This window comes from Hyperolius riggenbachi, chromosome 6 (genome assembly GCF_040937935.1).
Source record: "Hyperolius riggenbachi isolate aHypRig1 chromosome 6, aHypRig1.pri, whole genome shotgun sequence".
NCBI classification, from domain to species: domain Eukaryota; kingdom Metazoa; phylum Chordata; class Amphibia; order Anura; family Hyperoliidae; genus Hyperolius; species Hyperolius riggenbachi.
The window spans coordinates 358,985,731-359,007,622 of record NC_090651.1 but is presented as its reverse complement, the minus strand read 5'-3'; the positions used below and the strand labels follow the sequence as shown (position 1 = coordinate 359,007,622).

At 44.2% G+C, this 21,892-nt stretch overlaps 1 protein-coding gene across 1 annotated transcript; it reads left to right on the top strand.

The window, feature by feature from the left end:
- Window positions 1-2,558: 2,558 nt before the first annotated feature.
- On the top strand, window positions 2,559-9,629 carry LOC137523001 (nicotinamide N-methyltransferase-like). The gene is made up of 3 exons (XM_068243176.1): window positions 2,559-2,754; window positions 8,527-8,734; window positions 8,841-9,629. Exons 1-3 carry the CDS (start codon window positions 2,604-2,606, stop codon window positions 9,271-9,273), a joined length of 792 nt encoding a protein of 263 aa, XP_068099277.1. The 5' UTR covers window positions 2,559-2,603; the 3' UTR covers window positions 9,274-9,629.
- Window positions 9,630-21,892: the final 12,263 nt, after the last annotated feature.

Here is a 21,892-nt window from a genome sequence, read left to right as displayed (position 1 = left end):
GGCTGTGTAGCTGGAAAGGAGATCGCAGCACCAGTAGAGTTGAACTGCCACACAGCCAAGGAGGAGGAGGATGACGACAGCGAAGAGGATGTAGCAGGAGGAGTAGGAGGAGAAGGAGAGGAGGTGGCAGGAGGCCTGTCTGCAAGCCGTGGAGGGGTCACAAGTAGGTCCGCTGCACAGCCACATACTCCCTGCTTGCCAGCGGTCACCAGATTGACCCAATGGGCTGTGTAAGTAATGTACCTGCCCTGACCATGCTTGGCAGACCAGGCATCTATAGTCAGATGGACCCTTGACCCAACGCTGTGTGCCAGAGATGACGCCACTTGCCTTTCAACTTCACGGTATAGTTTGGGTATACCGTGAAGTTGAAAGATACCCTGAACAGGTGCAGTCACGTAGGTAGGTAGGTAGGTAGGTAGGTAGGTAGGTAGGTGCACTGAGCAACAACAACAGGTGGGTATGCAGTGATTGTTATTACAAATGTGCAGCTGCCTGTCACACACACAGGTACCCTGAACAGGTGCAGTCATGTAGGTAGGTAGGTAGGTAGGTAGGTAGGTAGGTAGGTGACCTGAGCAACAACAACAGGTGGGTATGCAGTGATTGTTATTACAAATGTGCAGCTGCCTGTCATACACACAGGTAGTCACTGAATGTGCTGGGCCTGGCAGTGGCACAGCAGGAATTACCCAGGCTGTTTATAGAACACAAGTGTCTGTGGGACACACACACACACAAAAAAAAAATAGATAACAAGAACAACATTAGCTCTCAAAAGAGCTGTTGAAGGGTGCTTTTTAGCAATAAGTAAAAGCAAGGAGCAAGCTAACACGCCTAACACAAGAGCCTAACTAAGCTTTCCCTGTCAGCAGGTTCTTCTCTCCCTTCTCAAATTACTGCAGCCACACGAGTGAGTGAAATGGCTGACACTGCCTACCTTTTATAAGGGGGGGGGGGGGGCTCCTGGAGGGAGTGTAGCCTGATTGACTACCCTGTGTCTGCTGACTGGGATGTAGAGGGTCAAAGTTGGCCCAAATGATGTAAAGTAGGGGGCGGGTCGAACCGCCATAAAGTTCGCATTCGATTGCAAACGCGAACCACCGAAGTTTGAGTGAATAAGTTTGCCATTCGGGCCATCTCTAGTCGCCGTACCTGGATAACACAATACTCCAATTTGAGTCTCAGGATAATAAGGCTGCACACTGAAGGCTTGAATGCAAAAAGCTTGTATTGACAGAGCACACTACATGTTACGGTCTAACGACCTTCATCAGGTGTACATATGAGTTAACCCACCACACCTACCTAACTACTACCACATGATTCCACCACCAGGTGAGATGCTGATAACATCCTTAATTTACATAATGATACATTGATTAAAAAACATTTCAACAAACAACTATGCAAAATGTATGCAGATAACAATGCAAAATGTATGCAGACAGCAATGCAAAACTTTTGCAGACAACAGCACAACTTTTTTTGACCGCCAAATGGATTACAGTAATTCCCATGCAGGTTATCTTGACCAGTGTAAAGAGGCAATCCATCTGGCTACCCCGTTAATATGTAGTAATTAAATCACTGATCGTTTGTCGCAGACACTTCAGTTAATGACTGCCCTAGAAAAACCTGTAAAAGAATAAAACATCATACTCAATATAAAACATTAAAATGAATAAAAGTTGTTGCTACTTATGACAACAATTCAACAGGTCTAAGTGCTAACATTTACAAAAACATTTTAACAAGGTTTTCTCGGTTATACTTCTTGAGTAAACAACATCCTCCATATCCTGTATTAACGTAGACTCTTCCTGCAACAAAGCATTTTCTTTGACCTCTGACACACACCGCATCGAGGACCAGCCACCTCAATTGGGAAGCACTGTGGCTGGCATGCCTGGCCACTGATGTATCGTATTGCACTTTATCCTCCTGCAATTTTGTGGTGGCCCTTTTGTGCTCCTGTATATGGGCACACACCAGCCTAGTGGTTATGGCTATATACATTAGGTCACAGGGGCACTATAATTCATGAACCCCATAGGCACTAGAACACAAAAATCTGCCCCTGATTTTAATTGGTCTGTCTGTATGTGGGTGAGAGATCTAATCACCCTAATGATAGCGCAAGATACATTGCAATTACAACATGGCACTGTCCCGCTTTTGGCATTGCACCCCCTTTGCTTCTTGTTCCCCATATCAGTTAGCTAGATGTTGTACTGCACTGCAGATGTAGGTACATTTTTTTTAGCGCCTCTAAATTTGCTGACAAGCCTTCACTGCAGATAATGTAAATAGCCAGGTGCTGCCTGGGAGTGAGTGTTTGTCGTACTTAGGTAAATATAATATTCTGCTGTGCTCTGCAGGGATGGGAGGGGGGTCCCGGATAGTATAAGGTAATCTACAATATCAACAAAGAATACAGTCAACTGAGTTCTCGTGATCAGATCCTGAACACATGATGTGCTTGTAATAATCTGAATTGCTGATGAGCCAGGTATATATATAAGAGGCTCCGGGACCTTCTCATATTCAGAAGTACAGAGTGGAAAGTGGTGAAGAGTCTTTTGTCTGTCATACTGTACAAGATGGACCGCAGTTCCTATAAGCTCTACCATCAACACGATCATGATTCCAGAAGAATGCTGGAGACTTATTATTCTGAAAACCCTAATATGGAATTTAAAGAAGACACACTGACGTTACCACTAGAGAAAATGCACAAGGCACTTGCCATGGGTAAGTAGACTAATGACATTGGTAGTAGAAAAAGTTATGATCCTTGAAGGTTACCCATAGCTAGTGATGAACGTAATCAGCAAAATACGATTTTGCTAAATTTCAATTTTGCAATTATGCTTATACGTAATTACGATTTTGCTAAATTTCAATTATGCTATTATGCTTATACGTAATTACGATTTTGCTAAATTTCAATTTTGCAATTATGCTTATACGTAATTACGATTTCACTAAATTTCAATTTTGCAATTATGCTTATATGTAATTACAATTTGCAAATTCGTTTGATTTCATGTAGTCATCCGTAATTTTGCATAAAATTTTGCGAAATATTGTGTGATTTCATGCCAATTTTAGCAGTGAATGGCAAAGCCCCCATACACGCTATTGACACCAAGATTGTTACATATTTTAAGGGGAATCGTGGGTACAAGTCAAAAAAAGAATTCTGCAAAAAGACCTTATAGTTTTTGAGAAACTTGATTGTAAAAATGTAAGTAAAAAATGGTTTTTAAACTTAGAAAAATGACAGTTTAAAAAAAAAATATTTCTCAAAAACTACAAGGTATTTTTGAAAAATTATTTTTGTTATTTATACCCACTATTCTACTTAACATATGTAGCTGTTTTCGTAGCAATAGCATGTATGGAAGCTTTGCTATTCACCTCTAAAAGTGGCACAAAAGTATGCGAAATTTCACAAAAATTATGCAAAATTTTGAAATACTACTATTACATTTAAAATTAATTATGTTTTTTTCTGAAATTTAGCATTACGATTATGATGTGTAATTGCGAATTTCGATGTACAAAATTCACATATGCGAAATTTCAGCCCACCACTGCCCGTAACCTCCAAGTCTCTGTGAATGAGTGGTACCAGGAGCCCAATGGTGCAGTATTGTTAGGCAAAGGGATGTAAGCACACGTGTATAAGTATTATACTCACAAGGGTGGGTTGCAAAACTTGCAACCACCGTCTCAGCTTGCAGGAATATAACCGTTTCCGCTTGGCGTCCCAGGCTTGGTGCAAATGCTGGTCAGTCGGTGGCTCTCCTGGATTAGTTATGAGGTCTATAGGTCCCAGTGACTAAAAAACCACTTTGGGGTATGAACTTTACTAAAAAAACACTGATGGAGGTGCCCTTGATGATATGATACTACTAGACGTTGTATATACTGTATGTTGTATTGTTGTATATATCTAGAAAAGGTTAGAAATTACGCTTCTCATGTATACAACATCTAGTAGTATTATATGCTTCCTGGCACCTCCACCAGTGTTTTTAGTATAATGACATTAATAACTAATTTTTAAGATTTTATTTTTTTATACAAAGTTTTTTTTTTATTTAGGAAAAAAGACAAACACTTAAAATCTTTTACAAAACAATAAACAAACAGACTGGTTTGAATCTAATATTAATAGATCAAAATGATAATGAGGATAAGGGTCTTGGTAAACTAAATCAATGATACAATCAAAATTGTCCATGTATGGCAAAACAATGAGGTGCATAGCGTATGATGAGTTGAGCCAGAAAAGTACCCAAATGTGCATAAGATTCAGAAAAATGTCCAGAAAATATGGCCAAAAAGTAGTTTGTAAGTGCATAGGAAGGAAACAACACAACAAGGGGTACAATTAACCCTTTGTTGTGTAGATTCCTTCCAATACACTTCCAAACATTTTTTTTTTCTGCAGTGGGCACTTTATGCAGTTTGCACCAGTGAGGAGTGCAAATGCCAATATCCTTTTGCATTCATTTTTGCGAAAATAATATTAAATTAGATTTTTGAGTGAAAATGTCATTGAAAAGTTGTTTTGTTATTTTTCGTGTATTCACATTATTTTATGAATTTGCGCAAGAAAAATGTCGACTTGTTTTGCATTTTTGCTGAAAAAAAAATATTTGGAAAATGCCATTACAATCTATTTTCGCAACATTTTTCTCAAAATTAAAAATAGCATTTTTGATGCGAAAATTACTTTGGTGAAAATTTGCAAGCAACACTGGTTTGCACCCGTCGGCTGCAGGGGCGTAACTAGACATCACTGGGGTCCCCTGCAAAACTTTGAATGGGGCCCCCCACCCCCACCTCCCTCGCTTTCTACACAGGAAAACTGAGGGTCAATGTGTTTTTCCCCATGCAGATAAAAATACTTAGACTTAAAGGAAACATCAGACAATCCATGCTACCCCCAGATCTACTTACCCGGGGGCTTCCTCCAGCCCCTTGCAGCCGACAAGTCCCTCGTTGCAGCTCGGCTCCCAGTACATACATACACACACAGCTGTATTATTTTACTACATGAGAGCACATGCTATATGGAGGAACAACAATGACATGCTGAACATAAGATATAGTATTCACCGTAACTTTGGCAAAACATTCAGAATGTCACTGATTGATATTGTCATTACGGGATCTTGGTCTCAGTATGAGACAACAAGCTCCCAATGAGGCAGGGACATCAATCTTACCCACTCCACTGTGTCTGTAATCAGACACCATAAGGTAATTAGTCTGTGTGTGATAAGAATCTAGGAATCTCTTCTGAGGGATTGCTGAATTAGGGCCAGTCTACAACTTTTTTTTCAACCTGTGACTCCTTTGTTTGTAACGTTGTACATGAAGTCATCAGAACTTTGCTGCAGTGTGAGACAGATGTTTTTTACAAACCCTAGGGAGCAGGGACAGTGTACGAATTCCAAAATGTGTGTGATTCCTTCTTATCTGTGTGGAGGACACATGCAGTCAATATAACAATGGTACGAGAGCAGAAAGTGTTTTCTCTCCATGCCCTTAGTTGTCATTCTCTCAAACTTTTCCCCCCACGGGGCCCCCTGTGGCTTCTGGGCCCCCCATACAGATGCATCCCTTGCAGGGTCTATTGTTACGCCCCTGGTCGGCTGCTATACTTTGGCACTTATTTTATTAAATCTTATGCACTTTTGGGTAGTCTTCTAGTTCATCTCATCATTAGCTCTTTTTCAACATATTATCAGAGATGGCACAAGTGTTGCTTGTGAATTTTCGCCACAGTCATTTTCACATCGAAAATGCTATTTTTGCCTTCAAAAAAATATACGCAAACATACTTTGTATTTTTGCAATGTCAATTTTGGCAGAATTTTTTTTTTCCAAAATTACCAGACTTTTTTCCTAAATTGCCATTCATGAGTTAAGAGCAAATGACCTTTTAACCTCCCTGGTGTTATGATTATTTCTGGATTTAGGGTCTAAAAGCCGTACAATTGTTTTCACAAGCTTTTGGGCTCTAAAAACACATACTACAGATAGATCTGCAATAGCCCTTATAACTCACTCAGGTACAGGATTACCGCTCTGAGCTGAAGATTTCTGTCCTGAACCGACTAGGAAAAAAAATCGCTAAAAACTTAAAAAAAACCATGAACATATGACAAAATTATTTCTGAAGACATTTTTTTAATAAAATCTAATTATACATTATTTTCACAAAAAATGAATGCGAAAAGAATATCAGCATTTTCTCTCATCACTGGCTGGCACCAGGAAGTGGATGCATGCTATGGCAATACTACGGTTACCACAGAAAGGTGGGACATTGCCAAATCATATAATAGGGGAGGCATGTAAAACAGCATGGCACGGCTAGGAGGAGCTATACAAAACTAATACATAGGCCCATATGCAATTCACTTTTTCTCCTGAGTTATCTCCTAGCCTAGGAGAAAATTTTCATCTTCTACTTACTTACTTACTTTCAGCATTTTACAATTGAAAATTGGTGAGAAAGTACTGTCAACATTATTCTGAGTGTTTTCTTGTTTGCTGGTGGTTTAAAAGGCATCTTATGACAAGGTGTGAAATATCTCCAAGGAGAACACTCAGGGGAAAAAAGTGAATTGCATATGGCCCCCGTGTCATAAAATCACTTTTAAGCCACCAGCAAGCAAGAAAATACTCAAATTAGTTTTGATATTACTTTTTCGGTTACAAAATGCTGAAAAGTTATTTTAAGAAGAAGTTGAAAAATTATCTCCTAGGAAAAAACACAGGTGAAAAATTGAATTGCATATGGGCCATGGTTTAGAAAAATGAGCAGGCATGTCTAACAACGCACTTTAAAGAGGATCTGTAACATCAAAAGATCCCCTGGGGGGTACTCACCTCGGGTGGGGGAAGCCTCCGGATCCTAATGAGGCTTCCCACGCCGTCCTCTGTCCCACGGGGGTCTCGCTGCAGCCCTCCGTACAAGATGACGTCATTATTTTCCTTCCCAGCTCCTGCGCAGGCGCTCTGACGGCTGTCGGCTCCGAACTACACGGAAATACCCGATTGCCGTCGAGTCTGCTCTACTGCGCAGGCGCAGGTTTCCGGCGCCTGCGCAGTAGAGCGGACCCGACTGAGATCGGGTATTTCCGTGTAGTTCGGAGCGGAAAGCAGCCACAGCACCCCCGCTGGAGCCTGCAAAGGTAAACATTGAACTGACAGTCGGCTCTGTCGCCGGCTGTTCGGAGGGCTGCAGCGAGACCCCTGTGGGACAGAGGACGGCGTGGGAAGCTTCATTAGGATCCGGAGGCTTCCCCCACCCAAGGTGAGTACCCCCCAGGGGATCTTTTTGACGTTACAGAGTCTCTTTAAGCTTGGTCATCTCAGGACTTGCTTGATCACATCAGGGTCTCATTTCAGGGTGCTACTAGTGCTAATGGGGGTAAGTTTGGAGGACTTACCAGAAATTAAATAAAAAAATATTGCAATAAAGTGTTAATCAAAGTGAGGGGAGGATGACTCTGCAGTGTCTATCTATTCTGAAGGGAAAGGCCGCTACTCTTCAGAAGTTGGTGCATTAACCTTCCTGCCTGGATTATTTATAGATTTTAGGGTCTAAAGAAGTGCAGTTTTTTTCACATGCTTTTAGACCCTAAAACCAAGTAAAAATCACACCACAGAGAGATCTGCATTTAAGAGAGATGGAACATCACCTTGGCAATCCTCTGTGGGTGTACAGGAACCTACTCCTTGTACCATCAGGGTGAAGATCCATCTTTTTCAAAGATAATGGTCCGCACCACATTCAAGTATAAATCAGCTTTATTGAAGATCCATAAAATGCTGTGTAGCAGCTACAGCCCGCTGTTTTGGGTTACATTCCCTTTTACAAGCTGCTCAAGGTTCTGAGCGGCTTGTAAAAGGGCATGTAACTCGAAACAGCTGGCTGTAGCTGCTACACAGCATTTTATGGATCTTCAATAAAGCTGATTTATTTTTGGATGTGGTGTTGACCATTATCTTCGAACAAGGCAGCCCCTGCTTTTACGCACCTCCCTGGGATCCAGTGCTGCAAAATGCAAATATCCCTCCATCCTCAACCCTATAATGAGATCGACATCTATCGTCATGATGACAAACAGTAATCTCACCTGAGGGATCCAGAGCCTCCGAGGACAAGAAGAAGTATGGCTGCTGGCAACTGGATCCCGGTGAAGATGAGTTGAAACACCGCCATGCTGCTGTTGTCTCTCTATCCCTCCCGGCGGCTACCCTGAGTCAGGCTCGGGATTACCACTCCTGGCTGCTTTTTTCCACTTTGAGCCTGACTCGGGGGTTACCGCCAGGAAGGTTAAAAACATTTCTTGGTCAAGTTTCTGATGAAACTTTTTTTGGTGTCCAATCATTTTACGTGCAAGTGTGATCCCTTTACATACACATGTTATCTTTTTATACTGACATGGTAAAAAGTGCTGAAGTTTCCATTAACATGCTGTGTACCCCCTGCAGGTCATATAGCTGGAAAGCTCTTGATTGACATCAGCACAGGCCCTCTAATTCATCACCTTTATACTGCCTGTGAGTTCTTCAAAGATATTATCCTGCTGAGGACCAATGAGAAGTGCATCCTGGAGATATTGAAATGGCACAAGGATCGTACAGGAGCTTTCTGCTGGGGGCACACAACTACGCATGTTACTGACTTAGAAGGAAAAAGGTGAGATCTCACAAATGGCATTTGAATCCAACAGTGACTTCTTGTATTTTAGAGGCTAAAGTAGTATTTGTATCATCATCGTTGATCCTAATTTTTTTTTTTCCAGTGACCAATGTGAAAAAAAAGAGATGAAGCTGAAGTCAGCCATTATGCATGTTATGAAATTTGACCCAGAGGCAGACTCTCTAACAGACCTGATAGGGGTTCCTCAGGCCGACTGTATCATCACCTATGGGTTGCTGGATATGATCTGCAAAGATCAAGATGACTACAAGAAAAAAATTGGAAAGATCCTAAAACTATTAAAACTAGGGGGGCATCTGATCTTATTTGGAGCAATAAATGCCTCTTATTACACAGTTGGAGAGCACAGGTTCCACATGTTCACGTATGATGAAAATTTTGTAAAAAATGCTCTTATTGCAGAAGGAATGACCATTCTCCAGTGTGAAATTATCCCAAGGAAATCTAAGAGCCATTTAACTGATTTTGACGGCACCCTGTTCATTACAGCTTGCAATGAGAAGGTTGAAAGTTGAAATACTAACAATTAATTTCCAGAAATGTGTTGTGTGCTCCTAATCTTTTAGGCCCTTACAGTCTTTCTGGAAAGTTTTTATAGTCTCTTACTCAGATCATATCTCTTCACATCCTTCACCTGTGAGGGTACCCCAAGGCTCTGTCCTTGGTCCCTACCTCTTTCCTATCTATATGCATGGTCTTGGCAACTTAATAAGCCAATTTGTTTGAATACCACTTGTATGCAGATGATATTTAACTGCACTTCTCAGCCCCAGACCTTAACTCCCTCCTTACACATATTTTTGATTGCTTGTCGGCTTTACCCTCTTTCGTGATGTGTCAAATATTAAAACTAAATATGAGTAAAACCAAACGTATGATTTTTTCACCATATCTGTTCAGTTCTCTGGGTGATATAACAATAAATGTTAATACCATACCACCCCTATAACTTAAGTTCCCCAAGCATATTGCTTACAGGGTATTATTTGATTCCTGTCTCTCATTTATTTCTCACATTCACTCCCTAACTAGCTGCCGCCATCAGGGCCGGATTTGTACTTTTCTCCACCCAAGGCCCACTGTCACCAACCGCCCCCCTCCCCCCACCTGACGGGCAGTATTTCTTCCCACGCTGTCTACCAACACTTTTATATTTAAAATAAACCAAAAAACATATTAACTTGAAAGTTCACTTTAAGTTAACCTGAGATGTCAAAATACAAAGATTTGGTACTTACCTGAGGATTCTTCCAGCCCCATGAGCACCGATGCCTCCCTTCGCCGTCCTCCATGCATGCCAGTTGGCCCTTCTGCGCATGTGCAGAGGGGCCGTACAAGCGCAGAAGAGCCGACTGGCACGACTGAGTCAGTTTCCAAGGCTCATTGTGGCTGAACGGAGGCACTCAGAAGGGCAGCGAGGGAGGCATTTGTACTCATGGGGCTGGAGGAATCTTTGTATTTTGGCATCTCAGGTACACTTTAAGCACAGTTTTTTGCTCCCCTGTCAGTGTGTCAGTGAAAAAAATACAGTAGTCCATCCAGGCCCAACATTCACCATACACATCAGTTCAGACACCCTGCAGGCTGTGTGCAGCAGAAAACTTTGTTTCAAGGGGGGGGGGGGAGAGGGTCTCGATTAGTGCTGCGCCTGCACCCTGGGGTTTGGTCTGTTCTTCAGCCCCAGTGGCACTACAAGACCTCTCCATCCCCATCCACTCCACACTCCTGGAGGCGTAGCTAAAGTTTTAGGCACCCCGGATTTTGTGCAGTGGCTTCAGTGTGTGTGTGTGTGTGTGTGTGTGTGTGTGTGTGTGTGTGTGTGTGTGTGTGTGTGTGTGTGTGTGTACAACACTGGCTGGGGGCGGAATGCAGACCTGGAAGGTGTATCGGAGGGTGGAGGAGGTAGCGAATGTGGACATTGAGAGTCCCAGGACGTTTGGCGCACAAAAGCGTGACATTACCCAGGACACATTTCAGCAACCGGGGAACAGAGGCGCCAGCAGGGTAAAAGTGGATAAAACCTTTAAAATTTGCTTGGAGGAAGCGGTGGACTTACCTCCATAAAGCAGACACAAAAGACTGTCTATCTGTATATTATTAATCACATTTATTATATAGTACCCTAAAAGTGCAACGCGTTTCGCAGGCCACTGGACTGAGGCGCTACTCCTGCTACTGCTGAAATTCTGTTTGTCCCCACGTTTATTGCCTGATGAAGCGGGCGTGGCCTGCGAAACGCGTTGCACTTTTGGGGTACCATATAATAAATGTGATTACTATTATACAGACAGTCTTCTGTGTCTGCTTTATGGAGGTAAGTCCACCACTTCCTCCAAGCAAATTTTAAAGGTTTTATCCACTTTTACCCTGCTGGCGCCTCTGTTCCCCGGGGAAGCGGGAAAAAAGGGCGCAGGCAGCTAGTGGACAAAAAGGACGCCGCCATTCACTCTCATAATAAATAACGTTTAATGGGCGCCGAGCAGGAAAAAAGGGCGCCGGAGATAAATAACATTTACAAACGGCGCCCGGAGATTTTTAGTGATTTATAACTGTGCTTGTTGTGATTTACGTTTATAAAATGCACTTGTGCCGAATAACGTTTATAAAAATACTAAACATATTTATCTTATTTAACTAATTAAAACATTATTTAAAGTTTTATCCCTTACTGTTTGTAAAACATTATTACATAGTTACATAGTTACATAGTTACATAGGTTGAAAAAAGACATACATCCATCGAGTTCAACCAGTACAAAGTACAACTCCAGCCCGTCCCCCGCATACCCCTGTTGATCCAGAGGAAGGCGAAAAAACCTCCACCAGGCATGGTCCAATTAGCCCCAAATGGGAAAAATTCCTTCCTGACTCCAGATGGCAATCAGATAAAATCCCTGGATCAACATCATTAGGCATAACCTAGTAATTGTAGCCATGGATGTCTTTCAACGCAAGGAAAGCATCTAAGCCCCCTTTAAATGCAGGTATAGAGTTTGCCATAACGACTTCCTGTGGCAATGCATTCCACATCTTAACCACTCTTACTGTAAAGAACCCTTTCCTAAATAAATGGCTAAAACGTTTTTCCTCCATGCGCAGCTCATGTCCTCTAGTCCTTTGAGAAGGCCTAGGGACAAAAAGCTCATCCGCCAAGCTATTATATTGCCCTCTAATGTATTTATACATGTTAATTAGATCTCCTCTAAGGCGTCTTTTCTCTAGACTAAATAAACCCAGTTTATCTAACCTTTCTTGGTAAGCGAGACCTTCCATCCCACGTATCAATTTTGTAGCTCGTCTCTGCACCTGCTCTAAAACTGCAATATCTTTTTTGTAATGTGGTGCCCAGAACTGAATTCCATATTCCAGATGTGGCCTTACTAGACAGTTAAACAGGGGCAATATTATGCTAGCATCTCGAGTTTTTATTTCCCTTTTAATGCATCCCAAAATTTTGTTCGCTTTAGCTGCAGCGGCTTGGCATTGAGTACGATTATTTAACTTGTTGTCGATGAGTACTCCTAAGTCCTTCTCCAAGTTAGATGTTCCCAACTGTATCCCATTTATTTTGTATGGTGCTAGACCATTGGTACGACCAAAATGCATGACTTTACATTTGTCAACATTGAATTTCATCTGCCATGTATGTGCCCATATAGCCATCCTCTTCCTGAGAGTTGATGATTCTGCACAATTTTGTATCATCTGCAAAAATAGCAATATTGCTCACTACTGCATCTACTAGGTCATTAATAAATAAATTGAAAAGCACTGGACCCAGTACAGACCCCTGTGGGACCCCACTGCTAACAGTCTCCCATTTTGAGTACGATCCATTGACCACAACTCTTTGTTTTCTGTCCATTAGCCAGTTCCCTATCCATGCACACAAACTCTTCCCCAGTCCTTGCATCCTCAACTTTTGCACCAGACTTCTGTGGGGAACAGTGTCGAAGGCCTTTGCAAAGTCCAAGTATATCACATCTACAGCATTCCCAATATCCATATTAGCATTCACTACCTCATAAAAGCTGAGCATGTTAGTCAAACAGGACCTGTCTTTAGTAAACCCATGTTGATGCTGAGAAATAAGATTATTTTCTACTATGAAGTCATGTATAGTATCTCTTAGTAACCCCTCAAATAGTTTGCATACAACTGATGTTAAGCTTACAGGTCTATAATTTCCTGGATCAGATTTTTTGCCCTTCTTAAATAATAGGAAAACGTGGGCTGTACGCCAATCCACTGGGACTCTGCTAGTTGCAAGAGAGTCACAAAAGATAAGATAAAGGGGCTTAGCTATAACTGAACTTAATTCTCTTAGGACCCGAGGATGCATGCCATCCGGGCCAGGTGCCTTGTCTATTTTTAATTTATTTAGTCTTGCCTTTACTTCTTCCTGCGTTAAGTATTTAATATTACAGTTAGAAGATTGAGACTCTTCTGCCTCTGTAATTTGCAACAGTGCTGTTTAATTTGTGAAGACAATAAGATAATAATAATAAGATTATTATTCACAAGATAAAGCGATCAGTACGTAACGTAAATTGCACTATATTTTTTGCAGCCACAATTAGTAAAACATTATTATCCACATAATAAAGCGATCAGTAAGGGGGGTGGTTAGGGTTAGGCACCACCAGGGGGGGTCTTAGGTTTAGGCACCACCAGGGGGGTCTTAGGTTTAGGCACCACCAGGGGGGTCTTAGGTTTAGGCACCACCAGGGGGGTCTTAGGTTTAGGCACCACCAGGGGGGTCTTAGGTTTAGGCACCACCAGGGGGGTCTTAGGGTTAGGCACCACCAGGGGGTCTTAGGTTTAGGCACCACCAGGGGGGTCTTAGGGTTAGGCACCACCAGGGGGGGGGTCTTAGGTTTAGGCACCACCAGGGGGGTCTTAGGTTTAGGCACCACCAGGGGGGACTTAGGTTTAGGCACCACCAGGGGGGTCTAGGGGTTAGGGATAGGTACAGGGAGGGTTCTGTGTAAGAGTAGGGTTAGGTATAGTTTTAGCAAAATTTTAGTAATACTTACTAATGTTTTACAACACGTATTATGAACGTAGTTATATTTATATCATCGTTATAAAGAATATTTTCAGATTTTATTATAAGAACAAACCATAAATGAAGGTTATTCACAATAATATACAATTATAACAATTAAACATATAGGCCTCGATTCATAAAGCATTCCCGCATTCGGAAATGCAAAAAAACGCTCACTTTACCGACCACACACCAAAATATGCATTCATAAAGGCTTTTTCCGCATGAAAAGCCGACATTTGCGAGCAGAGTGATCAATCACTGCCTTGCGCGGTGATTATCACAGCAACAGTAACAAATGTCAATTCATAAAGATTAGAGGTAGCGGTATGCGGACGGGTATTACCGCTACCTCTGATGTGGCGAGAAGCGTGCGGAATCCGTTGCAGTGAATGGGACAGACCTCCCAAGCAGCTGCAGAGAGAACACCGCACGGAGGGATTCCGCCTGCTTCCCCTGTTTCCGCACGTCTCCCGACAGCCTAACGCCTGCCTACAGCGGAGTATCTCCGCACGTATATCACAAGTAGCTAAATTTTTATGAATTACCACCCTGAAGGCGGAAATACCGACAGCGGTGTTTCCCCGCTCGACTTTCCCCGCTCGCAGGCAGTTTTATGAATCGAGGCCATATTATCGTTTTTTTAATAAACGTAATTATAAGTTTCACTTTTGAAACAGGGAAGAATAACGTTTTCACAATTGCCGATTTCATAAACATTATTTAATGATTTATAATTTTGTAAAACATTATTTGTAAACCAAATGTAGCACACTATTTTTATAAACGCTATTAATCATTAATTATTAATTAGCGTTTACACCCCGCACCCTTTTTGTCCGGGCGCCCTTTTTGTACGTACGTGTTCCCCGGTTGCTGTACCATGTCCATCCCTGGTGGAGGGGTGATCTACCCCTTTTCTGATCTACAGAGAGCGACTTCTTAATCCTGAGTGAAGTCAGGTCTAATCTCCTCACCTGCCTATACAGTGGTTGCCTTTGTGGTAACCCACGTTTGTGAGTATACTCTTCTCACTAATTATCTTCTTTACTAATGTTATGCTGAATATACTGCACTATATTGGGCTCTCGGTTTCTCTAACCTTATCAGGATACATTTCATCCTGGGACAGGGGACCCTGAATCCGGGATGTGTCCCAGGTAAAGTGGGACATCTGCTCAGAATCACCTAGATGTTAACCAAGAGAACATCACCCCCATACTTAAAACACACACAGACAGGCAAACTAACCACCAGAAGACCACAACACATACCACATACACACACCAAACACACACACCACACCAAACACACAACGCAAACGCACACACACATACACATTGCCAGTTACACAGACTCACCAAGTCAAGCCTTTGGCTTTGCCATCCAGCTGCTCTAATCTCCCACTGGTCAGAGTCCTGCAACTACTCCTGTCCAATCATTGGGCTCTGGTGCACAAGTTCAAAGTCCACAGACGGCAGGAGCTTGAAAGTGAGAAGGGGAGGTGTATAACGGGAGGGGGAGAGGATAGTGGTTTAGGGGCGGGGTCAATCGCCCGGCTCAGTGCAGCCTCACAGAGTCCCGCGGCAGACACGCTGAGTTCTTAGGGCTGACGTCATGGGCGGCTTCGTAGTTTGACAGCGGATTGAGCCGCTGTGGCTGCTGCCCACTGTCTTTAATCCGCTCGCGCTCTGAGCTGCCAGGCACACACTGGAGGCGGGGAATCGGCTGGTACCAGAGCTGGAGTGAGAGTCTGTTGCAATTGTAGGCTCTCTCCAGGCTCTCACAGCCACTGCTGTATTCGGGTGGCCGCCCCCGCCAGCTGATCTGCCTGCACCACAGGCAATTCACACACATACAACAAAGCGGACGGCTGGCTGTGGAATAGCTTTCAGTTATGACGGGTGACAGGTTGTCACCCGCCCCATGGATTAAGGTGTATTCTGGCACCCTAGTCTCATGCCTTGGGGGCCTGCCCCCAGTGCCGGATTTGTACTCTTTACCGCCCAAGGCCACTCACATCAGCCACCCCCTTCAGTATAAACAGTTAGATGGGCCCCCAGTATAGGTAGCCAGTTGACCCTTACCATCCCCTCCTCCAGTTTATATAGTCTGATTACCCTCCCTTTCCTCCAGTAGAGGTATCCTGATGGCCCCTCCCCCCATTTCTCTAGTATAAGAAGCCCAATGGCCCCCCATAGAGATAGCCTGATGACCCAGGTCTCTCCAGTAAAGGTAGCAAGGTAACCCTTCTCTTACCTTAGTATAGCCTGCTACCCACCTGACCTCGATCCTGGGGTGCCCTAGGCCATGGCTTATGTGGCCTTGGCTTAAATCCAGCCCTGTTAGAATACCATTCTTTCACCCTTGGTTTAACCATTGCCCATGCTGCTTCTCGTGCTCTGGCCACTAAAAATGTCAGTAATCCTGCAATGGTCATTGACATTAACACTACTTTGTGTGTTATGGCAATGTGTCTCTGGCTGCATTAGTTGTACTGAGTGGCTGCCCTTGGCGTGCCTGCATAGGGGTGTCATGAATCACAGAGTCCTCTTTTCCCTCTGATCTGCTATGTAGTAGGATTACTTACATTTCTAATCGCAAGGAATGAGCAAGGGACAAAGACGAGGGTTAAACCTCCTGTAAAGGGGTGTTATTCTTGAATAATGGCACTCTGCAATGTAAATTGAAATGTATGCTCCCTGCTGATTTGGTATGACTCGTGATCTGCAGGTTCTAATATCATAATCATTTAAATCCATTTATATTGAAAATGTGAGTACATTTAAGTAAGCATAACACTATTTAATACACAACATCATTACACATTAGTCGTATTTTTCTGCTTTTTTTTTTTCCGCAACGGATGTCCTTTAAGCCTTTAAGGGTTGTCTCAAATCTCACTTTTTTAGACAAGCATACATTCTGACTTAAGCCATTCCACTTCAACCTCTGACCAGGTTGTGCTTTTTATTAGATACTAGCTGATTGCCCGCCATTGCCCGGGTATGTATTTGGCTGGTGTTGGCTCCGCATACTTTTTCTAACTCTAACACACAATTACTAAATGACCAAGTTTGTGAGCTTTGCAGTCTTTAGTATCAATGATTTGCATTGAAATGAAAAAAATCTGATTGGCTGTTTGTGGCTCCACACCCTTTTCTGAATTTGAACCCCAGTCACCCAATGACCAACTGTACCAGGTTTGAGGCCTGAGCCATTAACAGTGCAAGAATGGTAGCAATTAAATATTCCCCTTGAAAAGAAAAAAGCACCCAGTGACCAACTGTGCAAAGTTTAAAAACCCTGCCATTAACAGTGTAAAACTGGCTTCAGTTTACATTTTCCAGTGAAATTTGTATTTGTCTCCACCCACTGATGACCCCCCGTTGCCCGTGTAGGTATTTGACTGATGTTGGCTTCGCCCACTTTTTCTAACCCTAACGCACAAACACTCAATGATGACCAGTGGTGTAACTAGAACTCACTGGGCCCCCCTGCAAAACTTTGGATGGGGCCCCCCACCCTTGACCCTGCTGAACACTGAATATGGACTGTCTATAAATCTTTCCAAACACACAATTGGAGAAACTCACTCCCAAACCGTTCTCTGCTGCTTTATAAAGCCTGCAGGCTGCTTATAAGCCAATGAGAAGTGCACACATAATACACCTAGCTTGCAGTGATAATCAAGCAGAAGCTGAGCAAGTCAGCCAATTAGTAGGAGAGGGCTTCAGTTGCATATAGACAATGGCTATATGACCAGCAGGGGGCACCAGCGTGCAGGATATTCCCTCTCATCTGCCCCCCTCCTAACTAAACATCTAACACCATATGTGAGCGCAGCCAAAACCTTGGAGCTGCGCTCACATATGGTGTTAGATGCTGGTTCTGGGGCCCCGGGCAGTGAGAGTTCCCGGGGCCCCAGGCTGGCTCATGCACCATTGTTTTTAATTATTGTAGTATCCCATGCAGTTTAGTTAGGAGGGGGGCAGATGAGAGGGAATATCCTGCACGCTGGTGCCCCCTGCTGGTCATATAGCCATTGTCTATATGCAACTGAAGCCCTCTCCTACTAATTGGCTGACTTGCTCAGCTTCTGCTTGATTATCACTGCAAGCTAGGTGTATTATGTGTGCACTTCTCATTGGCTTATAAGCAGCCTGCAGGCTTTATAAAGCAGCAGAGAACGGTTTGGGAGTGAGTTTCTCCAATTGTGTGTTTGGTAAGTTTTAGAGCAGTAGGAGACAGGCCTTGGAGGTGGCAGCTCCAAGGTTTTGGCTGCGCTCACATATGGTGTTAGATGCTGGTTCTGGGGCCCCGGGCAGTGAGAGTTCCCGGGGCCCCAGGCTGGCTCATGCACCATTGTTTTTAATTATTGTAGTATCCCATGCAGTTTAGTTAGGAGGGGGGCAGATGAGAGGGAATATCCTGCACGCTGGTGCCCCCTGCTGGTCATATAGCCATTGTCTATATGCAACTGAAGCCCTCTCCTACTAATTGGCTGACTTGCTCAGCTTCTGCTTGATTATCACTGCAAGCTAGGTGTATTATGTGTGCACTTCTCATTGGCTTATAAGCAGCCTGCAGGCTTTATAAAGCAGCAGAGAACGGTTTGGGAGTGAGTTTCTCCAATTGTGTGTTTGGTAAGTTTTAGAGCAGTAGGAGACAGGCCTTGGAGGTGGCAGCTCCAAGGTTTTGGCTGCGCTCACATATGGTGTTAGATGCTGGTTCTGGGGCCCCGGGCAGTGAGAGTTCCCGGGGCCCCAGGCTGGCTCATGCACCATTGTTTTTAATGTCTATAAATCTTTGTCTGCAAAACTCTGTATGATTCCTTATTAGTGGCTGAGCAGATGCAGTCATTAGAAAAATTGTGCAGAGAGCAGAAATGTTTTTCTCTCTATGCCCTTAGTTGTCAGTCTCTAAGGACAGGGAAAAAAAACTTTTCCCCCCATGGGGCCCGTGCAGCTTCTGGGCCCCCCTGTTGCAGCTGCATCCCTTGCAGGGTCAATTGTTAGGCCCCTGATGATGACCAAGATTGTAAGCTCGGGCTCGGGTCAGCTCGGCTGAACATGGTCCAGATGTTCGGTATATTCTGCCGAACACCGATCCTAATGGAAGTCAATGGGGACCCGAGCATGCCTGCTTTTGGCCTGAAAAACCGTGAAAAATGAGGGAAACTTCTGCAAAATGGGTTGGAAATAGTGGGGGGGGGGGGGGGCATTTACACATAGATCTTATGCTCAGAATAAAAGCAGGGACTCATGTTTGCAGAGCATTGCGCCAATTATACTTGACTGCCAATAAAACAAATAAAACTCCCCCAAAAAAGGCATACGTGTATGGGGAAAAACTGCACGTGTAAGGCCAATGCAGTTTATCGCCATGCATTGATAAATATAATAGAAATGAAATATCACTGAAAAGCAGTCCTACCAATGGGACCGGCAACGCTAACCCAGCACACAGGATGAAAAAGGAGGTACAGGAGAAGAAGGCCACGCTTTGTGACACAACCCAGGCCTTGCATGAGAACAAAATGCATGCTTAAAGTGAACCCGAGGTGAGAGTGACATGGAGGCTGCCATATTTATTTCCTTTTAAGCAACACCAGTTGCCTGGTTGTCCTGCAGATCCTCTGCCTCTAATACGTTCAGGCATAGACCCTGAACAAGCATGCAGCAGATCAGGGGCTTGATTCACAAAAGAGTGCTAACTGTTAGCACGGCCATTTTTGCGCGAATTTTCGCGTTTGCTCACGAAACGGTTAATTGCGTGAAAATTCGTGCGAAAACGGCCGTGCTAACAGTTAGCACTCTTTTGTGAATCAAGCCCATTGTGTTTCTGACAATAATGTCCGACCTGGCAAGATTACCTGCATACTTCTTTCTGGTTTAATTCACACACCACTGCATCCAAATAGATCATTATGGCTGCCAGTATAGTTTAGGAAATAAATATGGCAATCTCCATCTCATTCTCACCTCAGGTTCACTTTAAACCAATGAATTTTGCTGCCATGCATTGATAAATATTATACAAAGGAGATATTCCTGAAAAGCAGTCCTATTCCTATATGGGACCGACAATGCTAACCCAGCACAGATGTTCATGGTGGTTGGTCACGGGGTGTTGCGAAGTCAGTTCCAACCCACGATTTATTCATTTTTATTTGTGTCAGATGGTCTGCATTTGCTGTGGAGAGCAAGCACTGAAACAACGTTCGGACATAACGCTGGCGGCAGGGCAAGCCAGCACCTCTATTGCGTACATTACCAGTTCGTGCCAGGTGTCTAGCTTAGAGACCCAATAATTAAAGGGGACTTATTGAGCGTTGAACACGGCTACGCCATCTGACATGTAGTCCTTGACCATCCTCTGCAGGCGAGCGATGTAACTGCGCGAACTGACCATCCGCAAAGGCAGACTTTAGCAGCGACTGAGTCAGGAGGACAAAGCAGACCGTCAGTGCGGCAGCACAGAAGGACCATGGCAACTCACTGATAGTGCCACAGTTTGATAGTGCTGCCAAAACATTATATGCATCCGTGGACCCAGGCAGTGGGAACGCAGATTTTAGTACCTAAACACACGATACAACATGTTTTCCGGGGTCTGAGGCACGTACAGATGGTCCCGATCATCATCATCATAGAACTCTTCTCCTGACCCCCCCCCCCCCCACCACCTCTGCCACCCCAACATCCCCAGACACAGACCCTTCATCGTCCTCAACATTAACTTGGGATGCTGTCCCGAGCCCAACCTCCTCCTCCACATCAGGCCCCATCATCTCCTCAATGGCAGCCCTCAATAATCGCCCTGGCACAAGGACACAACCAGGGCCGGATTTGTACTCTTTACCGCCCTAGGCCACTGTCACCAGCTGCCCCCCTTCAGTATAGGTAGCCTAATGACCCCCCAGTATAGGTAGCCAGATGACCCCCCCTCCCTCCAGTATAGGTAGTCAGATGACCCCTCCCCCCTTTCCCTCCAGTATAGGTAGCCTGATGAACCCCCCTTCCTCCAGTATAGGTACCCAGATGACTACCTGAATCCCTCCTTTTCCCACCCCCCTTTCAATATAGGTAGCCAGCTCACACCGCAGCAGCCATCTGTGTCACTCATTTCTCTGCTCGTCTCCGGTGTCAAAGTTTCCTCTTCCCCTATGTCTCCAATGCTGCCCAAGTCCATAGCCGCCCACCACAATGAAAACATGCACAGAGAGCAAGGTGGCTGCTGCACAGGCGGCTGGCAGCAGAGTACCGTGGTCAGGTGCTAGCCTGATCTTCCTGCATTGCAGCAATTGCAAGCTTGCAATTGCTGCACCAGTTTAGCCTGCTGCTTTGGTGCCCTTGCTCTTGTGGTGCCCTAGGCCATGGCCTAAATCTGGCCCTGGACACAATGCTCTCGTCCGGGGAGGGCTGCTGCTGACCACTGGCTGCTGGGGTGGATGTTATAACTTGCGTAGGGCGTTGGCTGTTGCTGCTGTTGGGAGTGCTGCTCACAGTGGAGGTCTGTGAGAAACTCATGATGGGCTCACGAAACGTTGTGAACAAACTGCAGTGGCAGTCTGACTGTCTGTAAATAGTAACTGAAGCGAATCACTGGCTAACGAGCTGAATAATACCAATGAGCAGTCAGCAGTACAACCTAACTGAAGGGTATCACTGCCAAATGAGATGAATAATACCAGTGAGCAGTGAGCACAGTACACAATGTCACTCCCAAAACTTAATGAAGAATAACCAGCAATGGCAGTGGCAGTGTGACTGTCTGTAAGCAGGGATGCTCAAATCCGACCCGGGAGACATCCAGACAGTTGCTATCCAGATATCTCCCAGGAAAGCTGTGGGGGGTCAATCTTACCACAATGACATCTTCTTCTGGTCCTCTACACGTCGCCTCCCACCATGCATTCCAAGCGCCGCATTCGGCGGTCACGTAACTACAAACACTTCCTCCTTCCGGGTTAAAGGAAGAAGTGTTTGTGTCACGTGACCGGCGAATGCGGCGCTTGGAACGCATGGTGGGAGGCGACGTGTAGAGGACCAGAAGAAGACATCATTGTGGTAAGATTGACC